Here is a 16,903-nt window from a genome sequence, read left to right as displayed (position 1 = left end):
ACCGAAGAAGAACATAGGATGATTATTCCATTTTATTGAATGAAAAACATTTTCGAAATGGTTTGAATTCAAGGACTTGGAAACTTCTGCTCCCAGTGAAATGAATTTGCTACTAAGTTTGTGGACAATGGACTTTTCATTTGTTAACATGTCACCGTTGTCATCCTTTAAAAATGTCTTATCACTTCTTTTTGTGCGTCCCGTGAATTTCATGAGAGTGCAGTAACATATCTTTCGTTTAGAGATCTTTTCCTTAAATTTCTTGGTGTAAAAGACTTATTTTGAATATATTATCTTTCTTTGTTAGTTATCGAGCAGACTCGAAAAATTAGACTTATTTCCAAGCAATGGTGCTTGTCTGTACCTCTTCAGTGACTTCTCAAACTTGACAGCGTTTTTACGAACACTTTGCGTGAACCCAGGAATGTTGTTCCTTGGTTTTACGCGCTGCAATTCTGTGAACAAGTGGACTGTGCCAGTTATTGAATGCACAGAATTGAACATTTTATCTGGGTCCTCTGTCGAGTTAAAAAATTCTAGTTTTTTGTCAACAACCGCCAGAAAATCTCTCATGAGTTGACTGTCATTAAGAATTGTCAATTTTCATATCGAAAGCAAAGAGAAGATGAGTAGATCAATATTTGACAGTTAGAAGTTTTGGTTTCACATCACAATGGTTGGATAAAACCAACTCCTCAAACTGAAAATCTAATTCCAAGGAGGTATAATTGAAGATGATGTAATCAAATAATGTGGACGTGATTTCTGAGATTCTTGTTAGTCACGTTATTTTTAACTTAATTAAACAAATCTGGCTTGTCTAAGCACTCATTAGTCATGTGTGTGCTTTTTATTAGATGAATAATTACATCATCAAGTATTAAAATGGCACAGTTTTTTTTGTAAGATAAGAAGCGAACCCATATCTTTAACGAAAAGCTTTTTGTTCAGAAGCACACCCATATCTTTAACGAAAAGCTTTTTGTCAGTTGATAGCGCACGATATTTACACACAACTTACACAAAACATATCACACTTTCATCACATTTCTACCTTTTACAGCTACTAGGCTTCGTGGGTTAAGCAAGAATTGCAATTGTGGAACAATCAAAGATTAATGTGGTTGTAGATACCTACTGCGTCATTTCTTGAATTGCCGTTATACTTTCGCTCGTAGAAGTGTTTCATTATCATTGATATCAGAAAATTTCAAAATGTCATAACAGAAAATTTTAATTCATGGCTGACAATTTTGCCATTATTGGACCGGTACTATTGCGACTAGGAACCCTTATATCCTCATTCATGATTGTGAAGCCAGCTTGAGCCTCTGCACCGATTAAATTCTGGTAGGAGTCGTCACTGTCTGTGTCGGGAATACCAAAAAGGCGGATGTTGTCCCTCCAACCGTATTGCCCTATGGAATCTGTATTGAAGAGACTTGCCTATTTCTGACTCACACGATCTTCGCCAGTCTGCTGTTCCTTTGCGCTCATTTTGGACCCTTCTGGGGTCATGCAAAAGCCACGGGAAGGGTCGGTCCAGGAATTCTCTCGGGATCTTTGGCAGGCGCGTGGGTACCCATGAGAGACAATTGGCTCCTGCTACCCCCGTGCACTCAATGTAGTAGGCTGCTCATTCTTCGTCATCTTCTGATGATGCCAGGGAGTTTTTGAGAGGCATTCGAATCAGAAACCGTTTAATATGTTTATCACAAACATTAGGCTGACAAGAGAAATCAGGCAACTCCAAGAGAAGTTAGGCAATTCCAAAGATAAATTAGACAACTAAAAAAGAAATCAAGGTTATGGTCAGGTGAACCTAGATACGCATAAGCTTATATTTAAGTCTTGTTTCACACTATCTCCTGTTCTTTTACTTAGAATTTGCGGTGCGGCAATGTCAACATATAGTTCTTTGAAATACCAAGAATTTGAAATTGATATTATGTTCACGTATGATATCCGCACTGAGATAGCCTGAAAAAAGTCAAAATTTAAATCCGCGATTGCTTGACTGCGTCGTTATGTGTCAAGAGATATACTTCTATACTACTAAAACAGTTACAGCAAGCGCAGCATACAAAATCGTATACATACGAATCCTATACGGATGTATTATTAGAAACAAACTTTCGATTTCGAAGGTACAGAAAAGAATATATGCCTATATTACTGGTACCATTTTCTGTACTTTCAAAATCGGCAGTTTTTTAATAGCCGCACAGCGACAGCTGGGGATATTATTGGCTTTCTCTTGTTTTTTACGACTCGAAGAGGCGTATTGGTTTTCTTAAGTTTTTTTTGACAGGAAGTACTATTCGTTCAGACGCTGTTTTGACCTAAAAGCGAAAGTGAATAAAATTGCAGTGTGAACTAATTTTTTTTGAGCGAGAAAAGTTTTTTGATCATGTGCTGCGTTTAGTAAATGACTTTTTGATTTTGAAAAGTACATTTTGACTGAATGGCACATATAGATAAACGTTTTAGCCGTTTTTTCGTCTATGTGGCCCAAAATTATTGCATGTAATTTGGTTTTTTGCAGAAATTATTTTTATCCGCTGCTCTATTGAAATGTGATCTGCGGCAATTGATACCACATTGTTTTGCGAAGCCTTAAAATGCGTTTCAACATCAAAATTGGAACAAATTTCTTGAATTTAGTTAATTTTTGGCTTTTTTAAATAATTTTTTCATTTTTGGATCTTTTAACCGTCTTTTGCCAACAATCAGTTAATATGGCAGTTTTTTTTTGACTATTCATATGATCAACACCTCTTTATACCTCGGTGTAATTTTGTTTTATAAAATTGTACATATGCTAATTCGATTTTGGAAGTTTTTTTCCAATTTTTATCACAGTTTTTTGTTTGTATTTTGGTTTTAATTACTAGAAAATTTTTTTGTGCAACATGAGAGACTTTATTTTAGTTTCAATAAAAAGTGGATCATTTTTATGCAGTAAGTTTTTGAAAAACAGTTACAACTGTTTCATGAATGCAGTTTATTGACCATTTTCTTGCAAAATATTTCAATGTTTTGTATGTTTGAATTCTGTTTTTCCCTATTGCTTTCAGAAGGAGGATAGATCATTTGTATCGGATGAGTAGTTAGTTTTTCTATGTTTTGAATGCTGAACAATAATATGTATTCCTTTCTTTTATTTTTGTAATTTGATTTTTAACACTCAAAAAGCAAGAATGTATTTTGGTTACGGTGTTCCTCACATTGTGTCCATATTCTTCACATTTTAGTTAGTATCATTCTAACTTTGTCCTAGCACTTATTTATGGCAATTTTTTTTTTGGTTGATTGGTTTTTTCAGTTGTTAAAAAATTGAAAAATTTTAGCTTTTTTTTAGATTTTCGTCATTTCCTGGATTGCAATTGATTTCATTCAATATCAAGCAGTATTGAGAGTTTGCTAGCAAGCATTTTCCACAATTTTTACTTAATACTATCTACTGCAACTTTTCCTGCCTTGGTGTTAATAAACAATTTTTGCCTTTGAATATTCTTCTGCTGCTTATGTCTTTTCTATTATCAATTTAATTTTTGATTTAGTTTGAAATCATATTGTCTAGCATATGTAGAATAAGGGAGAAGCGTGTGTTGTTTTGTTTCTGAATTGCAATGATTAGAAATGTAATTATAGTCGTTTTCTGATTTTTAAGTTTGAGCTTTCTTTTTTCAAAAGGTTTAATATAGTTTCTAAGATTAATCTGCCGTTTGCTTTCCCGATCTTATTGAGATTAGAATCATGAATTATTTGCGGGCAATTGATAGCACTGTCAGTTGTTCCAGCTCAACTGTATTTTGACCTTCATATCTGTTTTGGATTTTTTGAACGTTACCAAACATTTTAAATAAAGTAAGATTTTGCTGCATTTTGTTTGGTGACAGTGGTTTAAGTTTACAATTTTTAGATCAGACATGGAAAGGTAATGAGTTAATGGTTTAATACAAAAGGTAATGAATGCCTTCCGCTGCAATTACGGTTTTGATTGTGAAGTTTTGACGCTTCGAGTCGCTTCCGGAATTCTTCGGCTATGTTTTTTTTTATTTCGTCGTCATGATTTTTGTTACGACCATATGACGTCACAGCTACTTTTCGTTCATTCGTTCATGCAATTTCAACTGAATTGCATGCGTGACGTCATTTTTCGCTCTTAGTGGAGCGAGTTTTTTTGTTCATTCGCGTGATTAAATTTTTGGTCACACTTGACTCACCTCACTCACAAAAATGACTTCCTCACTTTGAAATTGACTTTTATTTACTTTAATTCAGAGATAAGGTCAAATGGGTGTGTGTCACTCTAAATGAAGGTTATTTGAGATCAGCTAATAGAGGCAGCAATAACTTATACAGATTTTTAATCAAAATATAACAGAGCAGCCTTCAATGAAAAGACGAATTTTTTTGGTCTGTCTTTTTTACTGTTTTTTTAGACTGCCGATCTACGAATCTATTGCGGCTATTTTCTGGCAATCTGCCAGCTATGTTTACTATTACATGATCAATATTTAATTTTCACAGTATATGATCGGTCCATATTGTATGCTGCGTCTGGCGAAAGTGTTAGTGTTTTAAAAGAATATCTAAAATATCTATCCTCATCAGCACAGTTTTTGATATCTATTTCGGTGAGTTTTTCAAGTTTGTTCTCACTTACATTAGGCACGAACATGCGTCGTTCTATCCAAACAAACTGTTTTTAAAGAAGCGGAGTTCATGAAAACTCAAATTGTCATTGCTGCTCGGTATAGCACTGTGAAAAACAACCTGCAGAAACATTCCCTGACATATCGGGGTACCGAATTGCTGAATTACTGGATTAGGGAAGTAGCAGCTCACTTCATAACTAGGATGACTCAATCCCAGTTCAAAAATTTTGCTTTCGGAACAGAAATAGTCTTCATGCATCGAAATCCTGGATCAAGTTATTTGTTGAATTTGTCCTTGAAAAGTTTTGCGCGTCAGGACCTCCATGTAATAGGTTATCAGTGCCTTCGGAGAGACCTTCTGGTGCTTTTATTATAATGGTACTTTTTATATATTTTTTGCACAGTTTAGTTGGTGCATCTTATTTTTACATAGTGATTTATTGAGTAACGGAACGTGCTAACTGGGAGGTGCATAACATACTGGGGGCACAAACGGAAAAAATCCTAAATATAGTATGATATTAATTTATCAAGCGTATTGCGGGTAATTCTGTCGCTATCAAAGGCTTGCGAAGAATATTATTTTGTTAAACTTTCAGACCCAATGTTCAATAATAAAAGTGGTCCTCTGATTCAGAGGTTTTTACTGGAGTCATCGAGAGCGTGGCGTGATAATGATGGTCAGAAACTAGCTAGCCTTTTATCTTTTGACAATATACATGACAGAGGTGGCTCTCAGTTCGAAAAAGAAATTGCAGCAGAATCTTTGAACTATCTCATTAATGGTAAACAGATCGGAGGACAAACGGAAGATATCTCATTTTCTCACCGAAAAAGCCAGTACAATTTGCAGCTGGGCAATCTCGATGAAGCTTTCAACCTGTTAGCGTTTTAACTGTTCTCATATAAACATAGAAACGTTACGTTCTGCTATGCCTTCAACTCAGTCTCTATCGGATTCAAGTGGTATATTACATTTTCAGAGAATAATTAATATGCAATATATATTTTAAAAAGGTTTTACGGATAAATTGTGTTGAAGATGTGGGTAACATGGCTATAAACTTAACCACAACCAACTTGAAAAGTCAGCGAAAGCTCTATTGAGCAGCTGATCAGTTGTGCAATGATTCAGCAATCTTATTAAGGGGCCAAAGATTTGGGCAGGCAATCAATCATTGATTATTCAACTAACTGGTCGATGAGCGTCAGTTGTTATTATTATTAGTAGCGGCAGCAGAAGTAGTAATAGTCGTAGTACTGGCAGGTGCTTTCCAAGGGTAGCCGCTTTACTCTGACAAAATGCTAAATTCTGCATTGATAACGGACAATCAATCAAGAAAGCGAATATTTTATCGTAAACGAATATTGCATCCTCAAATTTTGTTTTTTGATACTTCGTTAGAAATAAACAGTTTAAAAGATACTATTTTTATAAAATGCGACTTGAAAAATTCAAGTTTAAATGGTATGAGGACGATGGTAAATTGGCTCTCTTAATAACCTTAAAAAAATTGAGTCGTTGAAAAAACATGGTCCTGCTTTCCGTTATTATCTGACCAAGTGCCACATCTTTTTGAAAAAACCTAGGAAATTTTTGTTGAAGCACATGAGATTTTCGTTCGAGTAGAAATAGTTGATTGTTGTAGAGTTTTAGGTAGTGTTATGGGTTCTGATAAGGCAAAAAAGAAATATGAAGAGACTAAGACAGCAGAAGTCTTTGTTAAAGAAGCTGGCTTTTCTTGCCAGTGTTTTCTCTCAAAATGTTTTAAATCTTTCATTCCTTCGCTTCAGCATAAATTGATCTTCTTAGCTCGTACAGCCCCTAATATTGAAGGCCTGTTAAAAATGTTCCTAAGCGTCCTTAAACCTGAAGAACCTTTTAAATGATGGGAACGATCAGTTCAACTTTCACATCCCTCATCCCTATCGCTACCCGAAGCCGAACTAAAGGAAAAAAGTCGTTTGTGAAATAATAAAAGTAATAATCGTAAAAGAAAGAGCTGGATACGAAATCAAACAGTGAAAAAGATGCCCGTGAAAATGCGCTCCATTGTTCGAAAGGAGGATACACCCACATGAGACATAATGAACTTTGCAATTCCTTTGCGAATCTGTTAAGTCATGTTTGTCATGATGTCGAGAACGAACCTGGTCTTCAGCCGTTCCAAGGGGAAACCTGTACTCTTGAATCAACGACAAATGATAAGGATGCAAGATTACACATCAAGGAAGACGGACTTTGGGGACCAAGTTTCAGCAAAACATACTTTAATGATTAAATTTTATATCCGCTAGCTAAAAGTTGCATCGAAAGCGGTAGCGCAGCCTAGTAGTATCACGAATCTATTAAAAAGCACAACTGTAAACAAAGAGGAATTGATTTTCAGAATGAAACTATTTGCGCGCTTGTCTTTTTGTGCACTGGTAGAGCTACTGCGTTAGCTCCCAAGGCGCTGAAATAACTGGCATCGAAGCTCTTTGGGCGAAAAGAGGACAGGTACGCTGACATGACAAATCTACAGACAATCAGCTTCGCTCTCCTAAGAGCTCCATCCTCTGCATTCAAGGCTCTCGGACACTTAGGTGGCGCGAAATTGCTGAGGCTTCAATGGAAGCTGTTGATGAGGAGGGGAGGCTGTTAGGTTGACTCATCTACTTTCGTTATTAGTTGTTTGCTTTCAAGACTTGTCTATCTTTTGTTTACATTTTTCTTGGCTGATATATGTGGGAAATGTTTTCATTTTATCGATAGCTTTGAAAAATTCGAAATGCTTCATGAAGATGTATTGCTGGGAGGGCCCGGGCCAGCCAATATTTACCCAGTCTTGGGGCGGGATTTTCTTAATTTAGTTCTTTGTCTTCGGAGGTTCTCCAATTAATGTTATTTGATAGAAAATAATTGCCATTTATGGCGCACCAAGAACGATCATACCATAGTTTACATTTTTCTTGGCTGATATTTGTGGGAAATATTTTCATTTTTTTGATAGCTTTGAAAAATACGGAATGCTTTATGAAGATGTATTGCTGGGAGGGCCCGGGCCAGCCAATATTTACCAGACTTGTGGCGGGCTTTTCTTAATTTAGTTTTTTGTCTTCGGAGGTTCTCCAATTAATGTTATTTGATATAAAATAATTGCCATTTATGGCGCACCAAGAACGATCATACCGTAGTTTTCCGATGATTTGGCCACATTAATCTTTGAATACTGCCTACTCTTTGACAATTTTTGAGTTTTGGTGATATCATAATGGCAGTTTCTTCCTCCAACTATTCCATTTACGGCCTTTTACTATGCCATTGGCGGTCTTTTCTTGATGAGTTCGTCCAAGTGCAACATGCTAATGTATCTACACCCATCAGCGTAATTACACCTAAGAGCATTGAATTAGAGCTTCTTGATTTGCTTTCTATTTCTGGATGATATCATAGAGTTCTGAGTTTCTCAAGATCCGAGATTAAGAAATTTCTAATACAAAATTGTTGATTATCGAAACTGGAGAAACTTTGATACTGTTGCTTTAAGCAATTGTTTGTTCTAAAGAGCTCTTGAAGGTTCAAAATCTGCCTGGAGAAATAGTGCCTCTTACTGAGTTCAACTTTAAATAGAAAGAACCCAGCTCGATCAAGAACTTTAACTTATCACTGCCATCCATTTTTCTGATGAACTGATAATGCTAAAAAGACTGAAAAGAAATCAGGGAGAAAAGCAAAACAGCGTTCTTCATTTGAGTTCGATCACTTTGTATGTCGACGGTTCCCGAAAAGAACGAGCGGAATATATTAAACTTGACTTGGAGTGCACGAACACAAACCAAAGGATTTCATTGCAGCAGAGAGGTTTAGGAGGGAATGATGGGAAACTCTCAATATTGGTTGGCAGTGTAAATGTTGACCATTTGTGTGTCACAGCAATGGCCTCGTTCTATGTACTATACTCTTTCTCCGACATCAATGAGCACTGGATGAAGCATGATGTTTCCTTGACCAAATGATAAATTTGACTCTTGCATCTCGTTATTTTCATCCTGGACTCAAAAAGGGCATTGTCAGGCCCGTGATTGAAATATAAATCTCGATTCAGCAGTCCTTTCAAACTACAGTCGTGTAACCAACCTGCGTTTCGTTAAACTGTTAATGAACAACTAAGACATTATCTGGAGTCGAATTATTTATCGAGTAAATATCAGAGCGCCGATAAAACTTTTTTTTCTTCCGAAACATCATTGCTCAGTCTGATTTGATCTTTGGTCTGTTTACGTCAGCTGTTAACGGATTTGATCTGTGATGTGCTTTTAATACTATTGATCATGGTCTTTTGCTCTCTTCTTTTCATCCGTCTAGGACTGTTATCAACTGTTTTAGACGTCTTTGCAAAATTGTTGACCAACCGCTCTCAAAGTTGTCATTATTAAATATTTTCTAATGGAACAAAAGTGTCGCCATGAGTTCAATTGAGGTCAGTTTTGAGTCCACTGCTTTTCTCCTATCTTCTGCCTTTGGATGTTATTTTCGTCAACTGGATATAAACTACTATTTCTCTGCTGACTATACCTTTCTTTTCTTTTTTTATTCTTAGATTGCTCTAATTAAGTTTAATTTTTTTTCTCAGCAGTGTAGAATCAATGTTTGCTGGAGCAAAATGGAAATAACGCGGAAAAATACGGTTTCTGGTTGTCAGCAAATGTGGCCAAAGTGCAACTTTTAGTTTAAATCTACCTACCTCTAAATGGTTTTCTGAATTTGTTCAATGGCTGGATTTTTTTGGTTTGATAGTAAATCTAATTTTAATGGGTAATTCAATTCGGCCTTGAAATTTACGTGAAAATTGTTTCTTCTCGGAATGTGCTCGATCACGTACTTTTAGTCTTGTCTCGTTCTCTAATGTTATCGACATTCGACTACTCTGTAATTCTCTGTATTATGGCCTTCGAGCTGCTTTTTGGGGAAGCTATAACAGATCCTTAATTCTTGTATACGATTGTTCAACTTGTTGATGACACCTACAGCCACCTTCCTGAGAATATTATTATTATTAATGCATGTACAATAAAGTTCAATCAATTTAAAAGGCATCAATAATTAAAATAGAAAGTTCGAAATTTCGGAAAGATGAGTTTATGCTCCTGTTTTTTCAGAGTTTTTCCTTTAAAACCAATTGATTGCTCTTGTTGCTGGGAGCCATTTCAAGCACCGGGAAGGGCTTCTGCTTGCTTTTACTCTTTTTCTTGGTGTTCTTGGCTAGCATCGTAGAAGTTGATTGGTTCGTTGTATTTCAATGCGTGGTAAGATATCAATAATTTTTTTATTCAAAGTAAAGAAGTCGTTTATTAAGAAAAATTATTCAAGAAGTAATAAATATTGAGAGTGGGAAAAGTAGATAAAATAAATAAACAAATAAAAAAATTGGGCTGCGCTCGCGTCAGGGAATGAGTTACTGAGCTTCATTTGATCAGAGAATTAAATGGCTGCGCTAGTCGTAAAAAGTGTAATTAGTGTAACTTTGTTCATGAAGGCAAGCGTTAAGACGCATTTAAATAAATTGAGGGACGGAATCGTTTTGAAGATTGAAGTAAAATATAGAAGGAAAAATAAGTTAAAAGTGCTATGCTAACCTAAACCTTAAAACCACTGAACCAAACCGCGCATAGCACTGTATTATATCATTAGTTGTATCACCGTAACTTTACTTTGATAAAGATATCAGTGGAGTGAATGTGAAAAAATGAGAACATTTTCTAGGTTTGAAATGATGTTAATCGATTAACATTCTTCAGTAGATAAAAGCTGTGTAAATTGCTGTTGTTTTCCTTGTGTTTTTCACAGCTAAGCCCCGAGTTTACTAGGTGAGCGGCTGGCTTAGCTGTTTGGTTACGACGCTGTTGGTTCGACTTCTGCCCCAAATTGACTACGCAAGCGGCTGGCAATAAGTCATTGGATGATGGTAGTTCTGGCTTTTCTACGATATTGAAACTGGTAAAGAACATTAGCAGGACAGATGTTCCAGTGTGCTTTGATAAGTGTTTTTTGGACGTTGTCTCTTTTTCTGGATCAGCTCAAGTATTGATTCGATCTTGTTGTCTTTTGCCCGTTTCAAGTACTCATTAGCTAATCTAATCTGAAGATCTCTTACTGCAGGTATATTGGCCTCTTCTTGGAGTTTTTTGACACTGTACCAGCGGGGTTTCCTCATACAAATTCTTAGTGCTCTATTTTGAGTCAGTTGTATGTTGTTGATAATTGAATTAGATTGATCAATCCAGCAGGCATTCGCATAGAGAAATAGAGGTCGGACCCATGATTTATACAAGGTCAGTAAGCACTCTTCATCAATGTTGATCGGACTGAGCCGCCATAGTTGGTAGATTCTTTTGTTTGCTCTTGCCACAAAACTTTTGCAGTGTTGGTTCCACTTTAGATGTGGGGTAAGGTTTACGCCAAGAAATTTGATTGAATTTGCGCCTTCAATTCTTGTACCATTGATAAAAATGTCTAAGCTGGAAACTTTTTTGACGGATTTGTAAACAGCATAAAATTTGTTTTGCCTGGATTTAGTCTTATCTTCAGTTTTTCGCACCATTTGATCAATTTATCTAGTGAATACTGAAGTTTCTCTTGAATTATTCTACAGGAGCGCGACCTGTAGTAAGGCAAAATGATCAGCAAATTGAGAAATTTGTGCCGGTATTTCAGGAATGCCGCTGACATAAGCCAGGAAGAGTATTGGTGCAATGATGCTGCCCTGAGGTACTCCAGCTAGTGTTGAAAATGTGCTACTTTTTGAGTTATTAATTTTCACGAAGATGCTTCTCTGAGAGAGAAAATAGTTAACCCATTTTATCAGAGGCTTATGCACACCAATTTGTAGCAGTTTGTTTTGAAGTCCTAGCCTCCACACTGCATCAAACGCTTTTTCAATATCTAGGCAGACAAATCCGACCATTTCGGACCATTGAAATGCTTCTGTTACGTGCTGAGTAAGTTTGAGCAAATTATCAGTTGTGCAACGGTTCCTTCTATACGCACTTTGCATTTCACCGAAGACATTATTTTCTTCACAGTGCGCTAGGACAAAATTTTTTACTGCTGTTTCACAAATTTTTGCAATGCAATTGTTTGGCTGACTGGTCGGTACTTTTCTGCATCTTTTTTGTTTTTGTTCGGCTTTGGTAACATTTTGACTTGTGAATCTTTCCATGTAGTTGGACCATAAGAATTGTTTCTCGAGCTAGTTATGAGGAGACAAATATATGCTTTGAGGCATTTAGGTAACCTTTTCAGGATGTTATAGCTGATTTTATAGGGTCCTGGACTTGATCTTCTTGTTTTGTTTAAAATTTCTTCATAATTGTCTACTTTTATAATGCAGTAGTTATTTGGTTCAGTATTTTCGTATTGGATGAACATTTTTGTCTCGTTTTCGACTTTCTCGAAGTGCTCTTTAGTTCCAAGTTTATGTATGTATGATCTTTCATTGTATCCTGTAGAAGAGTTTTGAAGATTTCAACCTACAGCCACCTTCCTGAGAAAAGACTCACAGGCTTCCTGAACAAAAAGGATAAAAATTTTACTAAGTGATTATCATTGCGTATTATTTTCGGAACTTTCTCATCGGAACTGGATGGTTACACTAATACAACTATGTACAATTGTTACACAGAAATTCAGATCTATACGGCAGACGAACTTTATCGCTTGCAGTACCAAATGAATAGAGTAAATTAACGCATGAGTTCAAATTAAAAGAACTCAAAACATTTTTGTTTTGATTTTTTGCAATATTGAGTTTGTTACAGTAGTTAACTTAAAAAAAGTAAAAGGAGTTATTCTTCTCAAAATTGAAATGTGTGACTGTGGGACAAATTGGTCGTTCGATTTCGTCTTCTTATGTCTACTGAGGAAATTCAAATTAATAATTAGCATTGGGTTTATAGCTGCCGTTGGCATCCAAAACTATGTCGACAATCTTGTACATAACTATTAGAACAGCCCAAATGAGCTGAAAAAAGTTGGAAAAGTTTTAAAACTTGAGAACAGCCTTTTATGATATGCTTCTAGCAGCTATAGTCCGTCGTACTGGCCAGTACTGCACATTTTTATCGATATGCAATTCCGAGATACTTAAGCCCCGGTCCAAGGGTGCTGAAAATATCAAAATAACCACCGAGACGTACAACCTATTTTGTCTGAAAGAAAATCGATTTGGTATTTCGTATTTCAGGAAATTTATAACCCTCAGCTTTAACATCGATGTGCTTTGTTGCATAATTGTCGTTCAAAACGCAGATTATTGTTGCTAATAGAACTCGCAGCTGACATTGCTTCGGATGGAACTTGAGACCTATTTGATAGGCACAACTAAAGTTATCTTCTGAACGTTGACCAGTGTTGATACAGATAATCTTCTCCGTACAGATAAAAATCACGAAAACAATTTGAATCAGGGAGGTCGTTTTCAAAAAAGCATAATGCTTGTCCCAAAACACTCGCCAAGGGAACACCAGCGTAACATTTTTAGGTATAGAAATGAATCCATTTGTTTTGAATCCATCGCTTATACCACAGAAGCGATGAGCAAATCTTTGAAATGCAAGTTGCTGTAGTATTGCCGTTAAAATAAAGATGAGACGAGGAGTCTGATTTTTTTCTGACTTTAGTATATACAAACCAAAACTATTTTTTTCAATGGCAACAATTTAGGCTGTAAGCTCGTATCGCTATAGTAATTTTAGATAAAAGCCCACTTTTTTCAACTGGAGTAACAGACCATCATTCAGTTCGCGACATTCATTTTAGCACATGTGTTAAATTTGATAATTGGGACAGGATTATTGGCACAATAGAGTAAAGCAATTCCAGAGAACAGCGTGTATCTCAACCATGGAGAAAACGATTGTCTTAAAACAGCAGAGCCTACTCTTTGTTTGTAAACAATATCATCTGGAGCACCTAAAACAGCCAAGGAAGTTATCGAATAGCTAAGCTTTCTTCTGTGTCTGCTCGAAATTTCCATTTTATTTAACTTCGTGTGTTACAGTTTAGACTATAATTGAACGAAGTCTCGGAAAAACCGGTAATTTTTTGCATTTAACAGATTGAAGAACATCAGTGTTAAAAGAGAATTTCCTAAATAAATGGAACTCTAACCTAGTTGTTGGAATTTGAATTTGCCGTCTGAAAGATTGATGTTATCATGAGAACCAGAAGACAATAGCAAGTGCTTGAGTTTCTTTTTTCTGTCCGAAAAGTTGTGAATTTAAGAAAAAAGCTGAGGAAATAATGCTTTTTTCAAGTGTTAACTAGAGCAGTTAATTGATTTATTAAATAGTTTGATATCAGTGAACTTTCAACTGTTATACTTTATAGAGATCTGCTTTTCATTTTGGACCGAAAGATCTATGTTCTGTTGCCCGTTAAGTTAAGCAATTATTCGGATCAGATTGGTCCTGTCTATGCAATTTTGCAATTCACGTTTTATTCCTTTTTGGCCGATTAAACTTTTCATCCTCAGAAACAGGAGCTATCAGTAGCTTCCCTACTCAACAAACCCAATCAAGTTACGCTACCGTCTTTAAGCTGGAACTAGCAACAACCAAAAACCGTGCCAGTTGCTATCGAGCAATTTTTCTATTAGTTGGTTATTAATTGTCTATTGTAAGTTTTAACCAACAGTTTTTGTTTTTTTTGTTTCAGTACTTTAATTTCTGAAGTTAGTTTCTTTACCGAATTCAATTCGTTTCGTTTTTTTTGTTAGACTTTTGTTATTTGGAGAAGTTTAAAATGCTGTCGATAGCAGCATCTTTCTTTTTACCTGAGGACGGATTTCGTGCACGGTTGGTGCGCGTATGTTAGGAAATAGACTGGGATGATAGTTTTTGCTTTGATCAAAACTTTCTTCCAATAATACGAGTATATCTTGTCACGTAAACGTTTTTCAAGTAAACGAATAGCGCCGAATTTTGTAGGGATGTTTTAATTGCTTTTTGACAAATTGCTCTTTTTCGTCTGACCGATACGAAAAACGGGATAATCTGGCAACCCCCTTAGAATTTAATGCCATTGAGATTACCCTTGCGAGCTACTACCAAAGCCAGCGCACCTTCTAATTTGTTGACGCAGCAATCCTTCCGAAGTTAGTCGGGTGTATTTTTGGCGCTGCTGATCTGCTTTCCTTGGAGATTCTGTCTGATCGTCTCTCGTTGAGATAATCGGGATGATAAACTCGCAATGTCCAACGGCATTAAGCTGCTGTTAAGTTGTAGACTTGAAGTGTACCGAAGCCGCCCAAACTGCCGAGATGGCATAAAATGATGGTGGAAAAAGGACAATTTTTATCCCCAAAGGGACGATTTTGATCCCCCATTTTTGCCTGCCCCTTTTAATGTTTCTGTCTGCCCCTGTTAATTTTTGTCTCTAAACATACTGCTCTGCAAATTTTTGGTGTTTTTTGCGTGAGCGATTGCTTCTTAAATTTTTACCCCTGCTTAGTTATTTACTTTAGGCTCATCGGCTGTCTTCAAATGTTTGTGAAACAGATGCAGACACACAAGGACAACTGGGCTCTTCCTGTGATGATCAGACTTGTAACTGATACCAGAACTCTCGCCTTCAGGTCACATCAAGTTCAAAAATGTTGATTTTTTTGGATTTTGTGACCCGACTTTGTTCTGTTTTCGGGTGTTTGAGTTATGTTCCACAATGATTCATCTATCTGAGAAGTTGTGAAAAAGTCACATAACACACAAACCTTCATTGTAGCGAGAATTTATTTAGTATTAAAATTAAGGACGTAGTTCAATTTGACCATATCTCAATAAAGTTGTTATAAATAGGAAGGCATTCGTTCGTGGTCAAAATAGACTAAATAGACAAATAAATTTTCAGTGAAATTAATTAACGATCAAGCATTTTTTTTTGAAGGGTCGATTGAATCTTTTTTGTCTAGCATTTTGAACGCTTTCGTCATTTGCAGGTGTATTGATGAAGGCAGCTCCATGGACAGTGACAAAGTCTTGGAGAGGACAGCGGATGCACTGATGAACTGCTTCCGCATTTGCTGTGCTGACACTCGATCTGATGTGAAAGACACGAAGCGATGGGGCATGTTGCATTTAGTCAACCAGTTGTTCAAAATATACTTCAGGTAAATCACTACCAAAAAAATTCGAGCTTAGGTGACGCTGTATAATTTCTTAAAATCGAAACATTGTACAAATTTGGAACGGTAGTTCAACAAGATTGGCAAACGTAATTGACAATTTGAAATCGACCTTGTTAACGTTTTCGTCCAAAGTCAGCTCGTGGTCAAAAGATAAGATTTATGTTTTATAGGATTAATGAAGGTGGCTTTTTAGGATGAACAATACAAAGCTATGCAAACCCTTGATACGAGCTGTGGAAGGTTCGAACCTCAAAAATGACTACTCGAAAGCACAACTGGTGACTTACAAATTCTATCTGGGAAAAATCGAGTTGATTGAGGGAAATCTCGACTTTGCTGAGCAATGTTTTACATATGCGCATGTCAATTGTCACCCCAGCTGTTATGAGAATACGCGAAAAGTCCTAAATTATTTGGTTCCATTGAAGATGCTGAAGGGTTTCATGCCTTCGAGATATGTCATCCGAAAGTACAATTTAGCAGAATACGGCAGAATAGCCGAGTCCATCAGACATGGAAATATTGGTTTACTGCAAAATCTGATTGGTCAAAATCAGTTACGATTTGTGGCAATGGGAATATTTGATATGATGGAAAAACTTACTCTGATTGCATACAGAAACTTGTTTAAAAAACTCTACCTCATGAGCCAAAGTCATCAACTAAATATGAATTTGTTTTTTGAAGCTTTGAAAATTTGTGGTCCTGATTCTGATACTGATTTTGTTGAAACGGAATTCATTGTAGCTAACTTGATATCCAAAGGATATATTAAGGGATATATTTCTCATCAACATTCTATTTTAGTTGTTAGTAAACAAAACCCGTTTCCCGCTTTGTCTTTCCTCCGTTAAATTAACTTTTCATTGCAATATTTAGTTTTTAATAGAAACAAGGCGGCTCGTTAATGTGCGTTCGCACATGATGTTCCGACCCGAGCTCATCTACATTTTTGACTTAATTGTCAACCAATTGAAGAAATAACAAAAATAGATGTTTGAGTTTAAAAACAATCGTTACACAACCTTTCTACTTATTGAATTACCTAATGCCATGCCTCATTACAGCACCAAC

At 36.2% G+C, this 16,903-nt stretch overlaps 1 protein-coding gene across 1 annotated transcript; it reads left to right on the top strand.

Annotated features, from left to right (window-relative positions):
* The first annotated feature begins 5,267 nt into the window (after positions 1-5,267).
* LOC142336956 (PCI domain-containing protein 2-like) lies at positions 5,268-16,701 on the top strand. Its single transcript, XM_075385950.1, has 4 exons — positions 5,268-5,546; positions 15,170-15,280; positions 15,641-15,811; positions 16,023-16,701. Exons 1-4 carry the CDS (start codon positions 5,269-5,271, stop codon positions 16,681-16,683), a joined length of 1,221 nt encoding a protein of 406 aa, XP_075242065.1. The 5' UTR covers position 5,268; the 3' UTR covers positions 16,684-16,701.
* Positions 16,702-16,903: the final 202 nt, after the last annotated feature.

Source organism: Convolutriloba macropyga, chromosome 3 (genome assembly GCF_964194025.1).
Source record: "Convolutriloba macropyga chromosome 3, txConMacr16.3, whole genome shotgun sequence".
NCBI classification, from domain to species: Eukaryota; Metazoa; Xenacoelomorpha; order Acoela; family Convolutidae; genus Convolutriloba; species Convolutriloba macropyga.
This window is presented reverse-complemented; position numbering and strand designations above follow the sequence as displayed.

Coding starts and splice junctions, on each gene's coding strand:
- LOC142336956 (XM_075385950.1), top strand. CDS start 5,269: ATGTTCAATAATAAAAGTGGTCCTCTGATTCAGAGGTTTTTACTGGAG. Junction 5,547..15,169: donor CTCGATGAAGCTTTCAACCT/GTTAGCGTTTTA, acceptor TATTTACTTTAG/GCTCATCGGCTGTCTTCAAA. Junction 15,812..16,022: donor TTGTTCAAAATATACTTCAG/GTAAATCACTAC, acceptor GTGGCTTTTTAG/GATGAACAATACAAAGCTAT.